At 27.9% G+C, this 14728-nt stretch overlaps 1 protein-coding gene across 1 annotated transcript in view; it reads left to right on the plus strand.

Annotated features, from left to right (window-relative positions):
* LOC111619293 (protein polybromo-1-like) overlaps positions 1 to 14728 on the plus strand; it is a 169674-nt gene that overhangs the window by 57400 nt on the left and 97546 nt on the right. The window contains exon 5 of the mRNA XM_023361020.1: positions 4706 to 4873. Coding sequence (XP_023216788.1) covers positions 4706 to 4873 — 168 coding nt within the window. The remainder of the gene's footprint in view (positions 1 to 4705; positions 4874 to 14728) is intronic.

The following is a 14728-nucleotide window of genomic DNA, read 5'->3' on the forward strand; positions in this document are numbered from 1 at the left end:
ATTTATTAAAATTCCACATAAATTAATTTTAATCAATTGTTTACAAAAATGGTGCCCAACCTACAGTTCTCATGCCAAATCCAGTCTTTGGTACGTGTAAAGTTGGCCCGCAAACATATTTGACAAATCTTGAAAATAAATTTTAAGGAAATTGAATTATTGAATATGAATTATTTGGCTAATGATTTACAGTCTGTAATATGAGTTTAATTGAGTAACTATTACTGTTATAAATGACTGAAATAGGTCTACTTTTTATATATATGGAATATGAAAATACTTGTGGTCACTTACCGATGATTTATGCACAATATGGCCCACCAGTCAAAACATTTGGACAACACTGGTTTTCAAGGTAGCAACATCATCTGTATTTGTCATCATCCAAATTTTATATAATTTGATTGAATTTAGCCTTAAAAATAGTCTATAAATAAACTGACTCTTTGATTTAATATGTATAATTCAGAACAACCTATAATTTGTATTTTTTGTTTAAATGATACTTATGTAATGATGATTAAAATCTGTTTAAAACATACAGTAAGACCCCACTTAACGCAGCTTTGATATAATGCAGTCTGCTCAAAGCCTAAGAAAAAGCTCAAAATTTATGCTGATTCAAATTATTGTGGCATTTCATTGATTCATATATAATATGATTATTTATGAACATGAACCAATCAACAAAAGGTGGAAATTTGTCGTAGCACTGTACTTCCCTTAAATCTATGTTTGTTTGGTGCAATTTTAGAAAAAATATAACATCAAGGATGCCATAGGCAATAGCGACTTCACTTGGCAAGGATTAACTGATAAATGCATGAATGAAGTGTGGAAGAAGATTAGGCCAAATGTATCCAAGAATACACAATGAGAAAAGCCTACTGTTGACCAAATTGCCCACCTAATTGATACAGCAGGACTAGGAGATGTAGGTGAGCAGAATACTGAGGAGTTAGTGTGAAGGTTATTGTTGGTAAGCCTTTCACCAGAAACCTGCAAGATACTGCAAGTTTCTGGTTATTAAGATGTTGGTAAGGCTTGGTGAAAGCCGTACCAACAACAATCTTCAAAAATTGACAGAACAAGGAATTCATGTAGAACTGGAAAATAGTGATTCTGAAAATAAAGAACCCAAAGAATTTCTCTACAGATTTCCTTAGTATAAGTTTGGTAATGATAACTGAAATAGCTGATCAAATTGTAATGAATGATCCAGATTTTGAAAGGAGTGCAAAAGCAAGACGAGACATTTTGGATGTGATCTCTTGCTATTGACATTTGCTTAAGGAAAGAAAAGAAAGCAACAAATGAAACTACACGACTTTATTGCAAAAACAAGAATTTCAGATGAGCCAGGACCTTCATCACAAAAAATGAACTTTATATTTCTGTGTGCATATGTTTGTGTTATTTAGCATATATTATGCAAATTAATATAAAAATAATTTAAAATTAAAGTAAAATCTGTTTATTTTTGGTCACGTGTTCCCCTTTCCCTATTTACTCTGTATGTTAAAATGACCTCGTTTAACGATGTTTCATTTAGCACTTTGTCATCTAGGAACTCATCCCCTGCGTTAAGTAGGATCTTACTGTAGTCATTATAAAAATTAAATGATACTGTAATATCATTTATCTTTAAAAATTTAAATATATCAATATAAAATGCATCCATTTGAATATATTTAAATATTTCAGTAAATATATTTGTATAAATAGAGCTTTACAGAACAAGCATATAACTTTGATGTAATTTAAAGAAGAGTAATATTAGTAGTAAATTTATTTAATAGTTAGGACAAAGGTCTATTAAAGAATGAAACTTATAGCAACAAAATGATAGCAACTTCAGAATAAGATTATGGATNTCCAATTTGGAACGATAAAGAAAAGCCTGAGGATGGCCTATCCAAATAGGCCGAAAACGTTTGAATAAAGAGAAAAAAAAAAAACTCGGCAAGTAGAATTCAGGTGTGTTCATATTTATATTTAACATTGCTGAGAAGGAGAGAGATAATTATAATTCTTGCTTTTAATTAGTTTCTGCTCATATGATTATAATAATAATGAAATATTGTAAAATGAAAAAAGAATTCAAATAATTCAAGTTCATAGACTAGCTCCTAGACTAGTCTGTGAAGTAGAGTAGATAAGTAGACAGACTAGTTTAGTAAAAATAAATTGAATGAACTAATTTTTTCATCTAATTGTGTGAGAGAGAGGTTCAGAACAGATAGAATGATTGAAATGATATATGTTTTATTGTTACAAAAGATTAAATATATTATAGTTGAGATTAATACAAAGATTGATCATCAGCTTGTAATGGTAAGATAACAAACAAAACTAGACAGAATGATGAATAGAACTGGATTGATATCAAATAAACATAAACATAAAGAAAGATATCAAATAAACATAAAGATGTTAAATTAATTGGAAACTGAGAGAGATATATTATGCTCTTTTCAAACTACAGTTAAATAATAATCAAACATCGACGAAAAAACCTTTAAAATGCAGCTTTTTATTAACTAATTTATTAACTAATTTATTAACTAGTTAATAAAAAGCTGTGTTTTAAAGGTTTTTTTTGTCAATGTTTGATTTTTATATCTATGATAATGAATATCTATGTAAATTAAGGTAATCTACATGTTTGGCCAGTTAGTGTAGAAATTTTCTGTCATCAAGTTGTCCAAATTCAACTTGAGTTATTTCAGATAAAATTCTTTAGAAATTAAAAAGTTGCTTTAAATCTAATCATAGCTTGCTAAATATATATACGTGTATAAATATAGCAGAAATAAAATTCTGCTAGAGTTTTATCATTGCCTGATTTATATACTTTTGTATTAAAGTGAAAATAATTTTAAATAATTACAAGAATTAAAGTACCATATTATTATCAATGTTAATTTATTAATAAAAATAGTAATTAAAAGAATTCTTCATTGTCTATATACATATTTTTAATTTACATTATTTTTCTTTAGAAATTAATTTGTTCTAATTTTTCTTAAAAATTAACATTTAGTCCTGATTCTGGAATTATAAACACAATGTATTCTTGGTAATTAAAACTAATTAATGCTAAGAGCATTTATATAAATGATTTTGGAATTAATAATAAAAAAAATTGAATAAAATTTCAGGTATTTAAAATTAATGCTGAATTATTTATGAATACTCTTGCATATTCTGTAAAATAAGGATTAATTTTTGTTTTGCAGTGAATGCGCATATGAAAATACGCAGAGAGTGATGTATATTATTCTCTGCATAATTTCATATGCCCATTCATTTGACCAGATAGTATGAAATATTTTATATTATCTCTTCAGATTTCAGTTTGAATTATTTAAGGTTTAGATCACCAAGAATATACTTTATTAATTTTAATTGTTATAGATTCTTAATTCATTTATATTATACATAAGTAAATTTTTCTGCATGATTAAATTATTTAGTTATAATTATTTATCAATTGTAAAGTTTTTCAACTAGATTTAATTAAAAAAGTATAAAACTGTATAATCAAATATCATCATTATTACTGGTACTTTTGAAATAAAAGATGACCTATAATTTTAATAATAATGATGAGGAAACTTCTGTCTTTAAAAGTTCTTTAATTATATATTATAACACAGAAAATGTAAAAATAATAAATGCTGACTAGTACTTCCGACATATTAATCTTATTGTCATCAGACACCTGAATCAAACAAATTGGAAACTCAAATATAGTCCTTTTAAAAAATTGTATGTGGTTTATAATTTAATATTACTTATAATTTTTTAATAGTTTTTACTGTATATATTATTAATATTATATAAACATTTTAAATAATAATTTATATAATATGAAGAGATAAAAATCACTTTTTATTCTTAAATTAATGAATTTGAGATATTTTGAATTACAGTTTAATGAAGTCTGCAATGTAAAATTATATTTTATTATATGAAATTTTTTTGTTGAATGTGTACGTAAATCAAACTTAAAAAAAAAAAATACTTCAAAATTATGAAAATGAAAAATGCACTTTTATTTCTTCATATTTACATTTTCTTTCAAATAAACTGACTCATTTTTTAATATTTAAAAACTAAATTTGTGTTCATTATGGTTTTTATTCTAAAAAATATCAAAATAGTATTCTAAGATATTAGTTTATGAATCTCAAAATGAATAGGATGGCCCTGAAGAGTTTGTTTTTATGAATACCATATACAAGCACTTAAAAATAAATGAAATATATACAAAAATAAACATTGCAGAAATGGATGATTATTATGGAGTTATAATGTTGTATTATCTACTTTTTTGGATACTTCTGACTTTTTTAGACTATGTAAATATAAAGAACATTTTTCTCATTAACAAAACATAAATGACCAAATGTATCTAGGCATTTTCTGTATATTTAAACAATTTAAATATCTACAATAATTTCTTGTTTTCAAACTGATATTCTTGAAATTTTATGAATTTATCTAAAATTTTAATTTGCAAATTTATTTAAAAGATAGTGAAAATTATCTTGATTCAAACTTCATAATTCCAATAAGTCAGTTTATTTGAGGCAGATATCAATTGTTTTACTCGCTTAGTTATCAAAAACAACTATTATATATTATTGATTACAATAAAAATTTATTAATAAATATTTACATGATATTTTATGTATTTCAGAGATACCCAGAATATTATAAAGTTATTCATGATCCAATAGATTTAAAAATGATTGCCACAAAAATTCAAAATAATAGCTATCAAACATTAACAGAATTTGAAAGGGATTTGCTATTAATGGTGAAAAATGCAAAAACTTTCAATGAGCCAGGATCACAAATTTATAAAGTATGTACAAAAGAAAATGTTTTTATGTAATGTTTTCAGTATAAAGTAAATTTCTAAACTATTTTCAATTTCAATCATTATATGTAACTGTTGAGATATATTTACTCCATTTATCATTAAAAATGAAAAACAAATTAATAAAAACACTTAAAATCTTTCAATAATTCAATTATTCATTAAGAATAAATGCTTTACTGAGTTTTAAAATTCCATCTTCAGATTGATTTGAACAGAATGTAAAGATAATACAATGTTGAATGAAGATTCTTTGTTAAATAAAATGTTTTATTAGTAAACAAAAATTACACTAGTTCTTGTTATATTGATTGTTTGGATATATTGCATTTTCCCCCCGTCTTTCAAATATAAAAGCACTTTGGCTAATTTTAAAAAATTGGTTGTTTTTGAATTTCTACTGACAAAGAAATATTATTTTATTCCAATCATTGACCTTAAACTAGCATTGTTTGAAATTAACTCATTAGAAAGAAAAGTTGGTATGAAGATTGAAAATAGACAAAATAGGATAGGTTATATTGTGCCATCTGATATATTGCTCATTTGGTTTGTTTTTTGACATGTGTGATATAATGAAGGATTACTGTAATATTAATTAATAACAAACAAAAATGTTAATTTAAAAATAAATAGATAGATATTTTCAAGATTATCAGTCTTATATTAACAATCAGATTCAAAATCAATTTTTTTTCTTTTGTTTATGATGATTTTCATGTTTGTGGCAGTAGACAGTTCTGTCCCAATGGGAAGGTGGTTTTTGTATCAGCATTTATAAGTTTTGACTTATGCCACATTCATCTTTCTCCTTTTTACAACTATTTTATGTTTTTTTTATCTTGTTTTTAAAGAAATTACTAAAGTACTTCCTATATAGCAGATGCAGTTTTAGTTATTTTCATACTGTATTGAGATTTTATATACTTTACTTTTACAATCAATATCAATTGGTTCTTTCTTACTTTTAATTAGATTGTATGTTATGCATGACTGTCAATATTCTCATTTTATTTCTTATAAAATATGGACTCACAAGTTTAGTAATTTGTAGGCTAGTCACTTTGATGTATTTTGAATTTTTAACATTTTTCCTTTCTTTTTTATCTTTAAGGCTCTTCTTAATTGTATCTTGCATATTCCAAAACAGCATATTCACAATTCCACAGTTTAATATCTGATTTCTGATAACAGTTTTTCATTAAAAATATGAGAGAGTTGACATTAAACTGGTAGTGATCTTAAAAATATATATTTGTTTTTAAGAAATTTTAAAACTTTAGTTTTTTAACAAACAATAACAAACAAAAATGTTAGTTTAACTAACATTTTTGTTTGTTATTAAATAATAGTATTTACAGCAAAACCTGCTAATGTGACTACCTGCTGGTCCTTGCAAAATAATACATTTTGCAATGGAGATATATCTGCATACAGTGACCATATGTTGTGGCCATTGACCACTTTAGTCATGTCCCAAGGTAAGAAATCATTTTGGGTAAAGTGACCATTAAAAAAAAAAACATAAAAACAAAACCATTTTAAAGAATGTAATTCAATTTGTAGCAATTACATTGCAAATATAAAATATTTGAAACCATTGTACTTTGTAGATAAGGGGTTTAAACTAAATTTCCTATAATATATTGAAATCTTTATTTTAGAAGCTTGAGCAAAAGAAATGGCAATTTTAAAAATTTAAAATAATCTGTATCATAAATTGAAAATACCACTAGCAATGTGCTAGCATTGTGCATATTTTAGCAGCAGCATCGGAGGCAAATTTTAAAATTTCTGTTGATAGAGATTATGTTGGGTCACTGTTGAGGTTCCCTTTGTCTTTTTCCTTGGTCGAGTGTTTCATATTTTGGCTTTTTCTAGTAAAGTGAGCTATCTTCATGTGTTTTTTGCTAAGTATTAAGTTTCTATTTGTGTGGATTTTTAATTCTAAACTGAGATTCATTTTCTTCTGTTTTTTTTAATAACTCATTTACTTACCCCAATTAACTTTTAGAATGGCAAGGAAAGGATACAGAGCTAAATCTTCAATAGAAGTACATGATCCACTTTTTGGAAAGTCATCGTGAGAGATGAACAGCTGAGTTGAGTTAGTAAGAAGGGTGTAAATACCATCAAAAATATAGGAAGCTTAAGTATCTGAATAGGTTTCAAATTGAGTGAAGATATGAGCAGAAAGAAGGCAACTGAATTTGATGACAAATTTCTTAACTCTGAAGTGGTTTACTAAAATGAAGATATTATATGAAAACACAGCAAATTTATTAACAGATTGTGACCACTGAATCTGTTGATTTGGAAGATGTTTTTGGAAGTGTCCTAAAATAATTCAATAAAGGAAAGAAAGTTGTGAAGATAAAGGAAGTCTGTATCATAATGAATAAGAGAAGCCTTTACCTTTATTCCTCAAACAATTTCATGATATTTTGGGGAAAATAGTCTCTTTCTATGTGACTACTAGCTGTCTTGAGGTTCTTATGCCAATATATCAAGCAAAGAAAATTGTACCTGATAAAACTTTTAAAAAGCAAAATTCTAAAGCAATCCTGAGACACTCATCAGTATCTCACAAGATAATTGAATTTGTTGCATTGTTTATTCTCTGAGTTTTTGTTTAGAATACTGTATATTCAAATTGTTTTGTATTTTTTTTTCTGTATTTCATATTAAATTTTATGTAATCTTATTTCTATTAGGTCAGTCCATAAATTCGTGAGTATTTTATGACCTTGTTTTGCTGTTAAAAATGCCAGTCTAATGTGATACTTTTTACACTGAAGTGTTAAATTGGATCTCATTCATATAATACTGTTCAGAATTGGGAACATTTCAGTTGTTTATTTTCGTTAAAATGGAAGTAACAGATGAATATAAGAGACATGTTTTATACTTTTTATTTTTAAGTGATGAGAATGCTACAAATGCAGCCAAAAAATTAAATACTGTTCATAATCAAACTGTAATTAGTGTAAGGACTGCGCAGAAGTGGTTTGAAAGATTTAGAAATAATGATTTTAGTGTGGAGGATAAGGCTCGTACTGGAAGACCCGTTGACTTTGATGATGATGCTCTCTCTGCACTAGTTGAAGCAGAACCATCTTTAACAGTTGATGAAATTGCGGAACGTTTAAATTCATCCCATGGAACTGTTCATAGACATCTACAACAAATCGGAAAAGTTTCAAAGCTAGGAAAATGGATACCACATGAACTGTCAATAGCTAACTGACAACAACGTCAACTGCTCAACTCCAAAGCTTCAACTGGGAAATTTTACCTCATCCACCATATTTGCCAGATATTGCTCCCAGTGATTATCATCTTTTTCGGAGTTTGCAGAATTTTTTAAAAGGAAAAACTTTTGAGGATGAGAACAATGTAAAAAAGGCTATTTCTGAATATTTTGATTCAAAACCGAAATCATTTTACAAAGACGGGATTAAAAAGCTACCATCAAGATGGGAAGAAATTGTACAAAATAATGGTGAATACATTATACATTGAAATAAGATTTAATTAAAATTTTTTGTTGCTTTTTTTGTAGATAAAAATGCACACGAACTTATGGACTGACCTGATACTTAAGTGATTTCATTCAAGAACATGTACATCCTCTTTTTTCTTAAGGTGACCACTTTGAACTGGTTCCTTCAGTAGTCACATTAGCAGGTGTCACTGTATGTAATTTTTGCTTAACATTAGAGCATTTTATTTAAAAGTTTGTGTTTGTTCTTGATTAAAAATTCCAACTTCTGTATGTTCTGTTCAGTTTTGATCTGAAAATGAATGTTATTCCAAAAAGCATTTATTTTCAATAAATGATTGGGCTCCTGAAAGAGTTTTAAGTGTTTTTAGTCTTTTTGCTTTATATGTTTCTATTACTATTGTGTAATTATTAATTATGATTTAACTTAAAATAATCAGATAGTGTAAGATATTACAGTAAAATCTGTGTAAACTGGAATTGTAGGATATCAAATTATTTTTGCATTTTATTAATATTTTTTAAAAATAGTTAGTTAGTTTAATAGTAAAATAACTTTTATTATGTATATAAGAAAAATTTTATTACTAGATTTAATTCAAATTAATTGAAAGTGATTCCAAGTAAAGATGAATGTATTCAAATGCAGCAATTGAGAACTAAAAGGTTCTTGTTATTCCTGAAAAGTTGTGATATATATTTGAATACTAAAAGTTCTTGGATGTTATCCTTATGATTTCACAGGATGGCAAGAACAAAGAACTAGTATCCCTCTGTTGTTGGAAATTCAAATTGCATTACAATAATACAGAGACTAGTTACTCTGAGATCTGACTTCAAGAAGAATTTTAATGCTCTAATTGTTAATTTGAATCTCTGTAATTACGAATAATTTTAATCAACTTATTTACAAATACAGTAGAGCGTCGTTTATCCAAAAGTCGGTTATCCAAAAATTTCAGTTGGCAAATTTAAATTTTCGCTAGTGCTGTGGCACTGCAATCTTTGGCTATGTCTTGGGCTACTCAAATATTTTACGTTTTTGATACTAAATTAACTTCTGAAGTATAATTTTTTATTGTTTCTATATTTTTCAATATATTTATATTTATTTTGTTTGTACAAAATAAAGAAATAATTTTTAACGATACAATAGCCACGATTATTATTTTAAAAAGTTTACGTTAGGCTTAACATCGACGAAAATTCAATGCAAAGCGACACGCAATGGAGAAAATTTTCAGGATGGGATAGGTTAATGTATTTTTTCGTATATAATCTGTTATCCGAAAAATAAGTTATCCGAACAACCCCAGTCCCCAATTGATTCGGATAAACGATCTCTACTGTACTCAGTACTGATTAGTTACTAACTATTCTGTACAAGACAAATTAATAGCATGTTTTACCTAATTCTTATTGTTTTTAATAAGTTACATCCATTGCTTGTTCTCAAGAACTTAGTTCTCAGAAACTTGTTTGATTCTTGAAAGTTCTCGATTCTTTTAAGTATTTGGTTCTGCCCCTCATTAATTCCAATAAAAAGTAATTTAACAAAGGCCTTCTGTTCATATATCTCTTTGTCATGTGCCCTTTGTTTCTAAGAAAAAGTTCAAAAATGGAATACTGTGATGATTTTTCTTATTTGTCTACAAGTGAAAAACTTGATTTTCCACTTTATGAATGTTAAAATGCATTTTTTGTATCCAAAAATCTTTTCTGTTTGTGTGTTGGAAAGGTTTCTGGCTTATGGTAAAATTCAAAATTTAACATTAAAAAAAGAATGCTCTGTTCTGTAGTTTTTTCCATTTAAGTAGGTGTTCATTTTATACAGGTTTTACTGTATGTAAAAACTTATTTAAGTTGTATTTGTTATCTATGCTAAAGATAGAAGTTTATTAATTGCTTTATTAAAGATTAACATGCTTAAAGATTTAAATATATTTATTTAAATCAGTGTTTCTCAACAGGGGCGATATTGCCCCCATGTGGGCGATTTTCCATGTTGAGTGGGCGATTAGTAACAATTTATATTTGGGAGGCGAAAAACAATTTTCTGGGCGATATAGTAAAACATTATATTAAGAATAATTAGATATTTTATTCGTTATATCGTACAATAATTAAACAAATAACATTATACTAGTCACTAGTCTATTCAATGCAGTACGAATTTGGCATTAGCCTTGGCCCTCGGCATCGGAATTTTGAAGTGAAGGGGGAATATTACATAACGGTTTTATTGAAGGGGGCAACTTTTCGTTACAGGTTGAGAAACACTGATTTAAATGATAGATTTATAAATAGATTTAAGCAAAAAGAATTATTCTGAAAACAATGACTGTAGTAAGATCTTGTTTTACAAAAGATTGATATATGCAGTGTCATGTGTTTGCAGATGGGAGAATGGTGATGTCAACTCTTAGAGGCATAAGTAATTCTAATTATTAATGCACATGCTAATTATTTTTATTATGAAATTCATTATGGTTGCAAAGAAGCAATTTTCTGTAATGTGAGGAAAAATTATGAAGATGAAACAGGAATAGATTTTAATATAAACATGAAGAAAGCAGAATAAAGTTTTGTATGTACATTTCTTATGTAAAAGTAGAACTGAAACTGAAACTTTAATATTATGTAAGAAAACCAAAATCACAATGAGAGGGAGCATCAAACACATTTTAATGTTTTTCTGTTAATTATACATAAAAAGTCTAGGCAATAACTTGAAATTATTTGGGATGAAGCATAAATTTAAATGTAATTAAATGCATTTAATGCAGTATCTTTTGTCATAGAGTTCTGCTTAAAATGAGACCATACTATATATAGGAGTTTAAAAAGTTTTATTCATCCAGTTTATTAATAAAAAAGTTTTTTATATAAAATCTAACAATAATTCTGTATATAAATAGTCTGTACTTTATATAAACAGCATTTTTTGGCAAATGACCATCCTAATACTGTGTCTTTACGTATAGTATGTTTTACTGTATTAGGAATCTATCCAATAAGATATTAAACAACCAATAAAAATTTAGTAAAGCACAATTGTAAAATTTTGTACTCATACTATATTAATATAAAACCAAATTTCATCCTATTTGAAAATAAAATAAAAATTGAAATGATACCATCCATCTTTAGTTCAGTGTGGTTAACAGAATAGCAGATGCAAGCATGTATACACTTAAATGTTGAAGCTAATGTTCTTATTTCAAATTCATATACAGTAGAATTTTATTTTAACAAATCACAGAATAACAGATTTTTTCCCAGGTCCCATCAAATCAATGTAATTTTACATCCTTTTAGTGGATCCAGAATTTGGAATAACAGGATTTTTTTCTCGTCCCATCCATTGTAAACTTTGTTTCTTTTTGGTTTAGTTAATATTTGAGTGTTTCGGGGAATTTGTAGATTTTGATATTTGTTATAACTGTGATGTGTACAATTGAAGAATTATACTTATTCCATCAGACTGATACAATTGAGGAGGCATCTAGCAAATATTCCGATGCTGGTCCAAGTACAGTGCCAAAATTTAGTGAGGCCATTGAGTCATTTTAAGTCATGAATACCTTGATGAGTTTTGGCATAAATGAAGAGGCTGTGTATAACATCTCTAATATCAAGTGATTGTTGCATTCAATAAGCAGAAAAGTGGCATCAAAACAAACCAAGATGGATGAGATTTTTAACAAGTAAGGTGCTGATGAGCATACAAAATTTACCTTTTCTTATGCTCACAGTATATACAGTTTTTATCAGCTTTGTTGTGCACATGTATGGCATAATATATGATCTTGTAATATGTATTTCTATAGAATAAAGAATAGAGATATTAAGAGACTGAATGATTTCTGCTACAGGCATTTCTTATATGTAGGAGTTAAATAATGGATATTTTCCTGGGTGTGCAGGAAATTGTTGTTTGCAATATAAGACTCTTGGAACAATGGATGATTTTCAGCAGCCTAATTGATCTGTTAAACTAAGATTCTACTGTAATTATTTTGGAGGATTAATATATAGCCCTGTGATATTTTTAATAAAATTTTATTTTCTGTTAGTTTATCTAATAATTAGCTGAAGAAATTAATTACTCGTCAAATATGATTTTGATAATTCATTCCTATTTTATTGAAATTAGCATTTAATATTAACAATAGTAATAATAATAAACAATAACAATTGATTTAGAATAGGAAAAGTATACAGTAGAGCCTCGAAAACTTGGCCTAATGTGGATCGAATGGTGATCGAGTTTGTGAAAATGCCGGGTTATCGGGAATGGGGTTAAAAAAACTAAGTATGAGTGTTTCCTCAGAAAATACTGTACTGTATTTGTATGTATTGTTTACTTGAGAATACAACAGAGAATAAACTTCCCAAATACCCTTAAACAAAGGAAAAGTACGACCTTTATGAAGGCATAGAGCCTTTACTACATGAAAATGAAAATTAATGAATACACTGTGTACAGTAATTTACCTGATAAGACAGACCCCAGAAAAATACTTTATGAGGCATAAAGCTGTCTATAATGAAAATTAATTAACTAAGGATTTTTTTGCCCTGCTAGGGTGTGGCCGAGTTATCTGGAGTGCTGGGTTATCGAGTGCAGAGTTTTCGAGGCTCTACTGTATTTCATTATTTGAGTTTCTCTCTTATTTCCTGTTTGTAATGAGAGACAATGAGATTTACAATATTATATATTGTAAATTCTCACATAATTGCATGTAAACAATTATTTAACTACCCATTGCTCACTTAAACACTCTTGACTATTAAATGAAACTTTTTTCTTTTAATACAATATTACTTTGAAGGCTAGTTTTTACTATATGATTGTCTAGAAAAACAGATCCATATTTATGGCCTGGCAACAACTCATTTATGTATTGAAATTGTGGCATGAAATGACCTTCTTACTTTTCAACAGAGAAGGATGATTATGAATGTTAGTTGTCAACTAACAGCCAATAGAAAGTGTTTTCTGTTCAAGCTTATGATGGTGTAAAAAATCGAATTGTATATGATTGGTCTGGAAGAGAAAATTGCAATAAAATTTAAAAAATAATATATGGATAAAAATTTTAAAAGAATTAGAAATTGTTAGTAATTGTAATCTTTTCTGCTATTGGACAGAATATTTATGATGAAAATATCTGTTATGATCAGGTATCCATTTCACTGTTCTGTAATGGGCATGATTGAAATGGATGAAAATTCTACATAATCATCCATTGTTTACTTAATTGGATGATTAAATGAACCATTTTTCAATAAAAATTACATCCAAAACAGCAGTGCCTCATATAATCACCCATGATATCTCATTATTAGATGATACTAATTGAGGTACTGTACCTGACTGAGTATGTTTTTTTTTTTTTTTACTCTTTCTGCCCTCTGGGCACTAAGAGGACTTCTTTTAGTAGGCCCATTATGGGTTCAGCCAAGCCCACGGTGGGGTGACTGGGTGGTGAGGGATGGGATCGCCATATCTGATTGGACCACCCCCTGAAAAATTCCTGAGGATTTTTCAACTCATTCAGATTTGATCCTGGGTTCTTCAGAGTGACAGGCTGCCACCTTCACTGCTCGGCCATCCGGCCTTGGCTGAGTATGCTGTATTATATAAAGTTGAGATACTTGTATAAAAATACACACACATAAAAATGTGAAATGTGTATAAAGAAAAATATGTATTTATAATAAACTTATAAATTTGATTAAAAACAATTTTGCATTAAAAAAATTTCTAGGGGCTCATTGAGTCTGACATAGGTAAAAAGACAATGGTCATACATTTAATACTGTATATGTTCTACTCAAATTACAAGATGATCAATCAAGTTCCATTTGATCCAGCTTTCACTGATGATAACTTTTCCTGTTAATGGTTGCAACATTAGCCTATTGTTTTTGAATTTCATGGTTCACTTCATATGCACTGGCTTCAAGATGAAATTTCTTATTCTTGTGAAAAAGCAGGTGTGAACTATTTACATTCACAAGCAATATCATAAGTCCATCAAAACTTATAAAATTGAATGATTTTGGAAATGGAAAAAGCAGGGCTGTGGAGTCGGAGTCATGGAGTTTTGACGTTTCATCCGGAGTCGGAGTCATAAAAATAATCCACCGACTCTGACTCCTTTTTACTTACCAACTTGTTATATATATAAAATGGAAAAGTATTGGAATCGTGTTAAATTTGACCCTCCAACTTTTTTTTGCAAATCTACACTTTGGAGACCTCCCGAACCCCTCAAAAAGTCAATAAAGGGAAAAAATTCGCATGTACATGTATGTTGGCGTCTAATTTG

This window comes from Centruroides sculpturatus, unplaced genomic scaffold, assembly GCF_000671375.1.
Source record: "Centruroides sculpturatus isolate CEXI.00-Female unplaced genomic scaffold, Cexi_2.0 scaffold48, whole genome shotgun sequence".
Taxonomy (NCBI): domain Eukaryota; kingdom Metazoa; phylum Arthropoda; class Arachnida; order Scorpiones; family Buthidae; genus Centruroides; species Centruroides sculpturatus.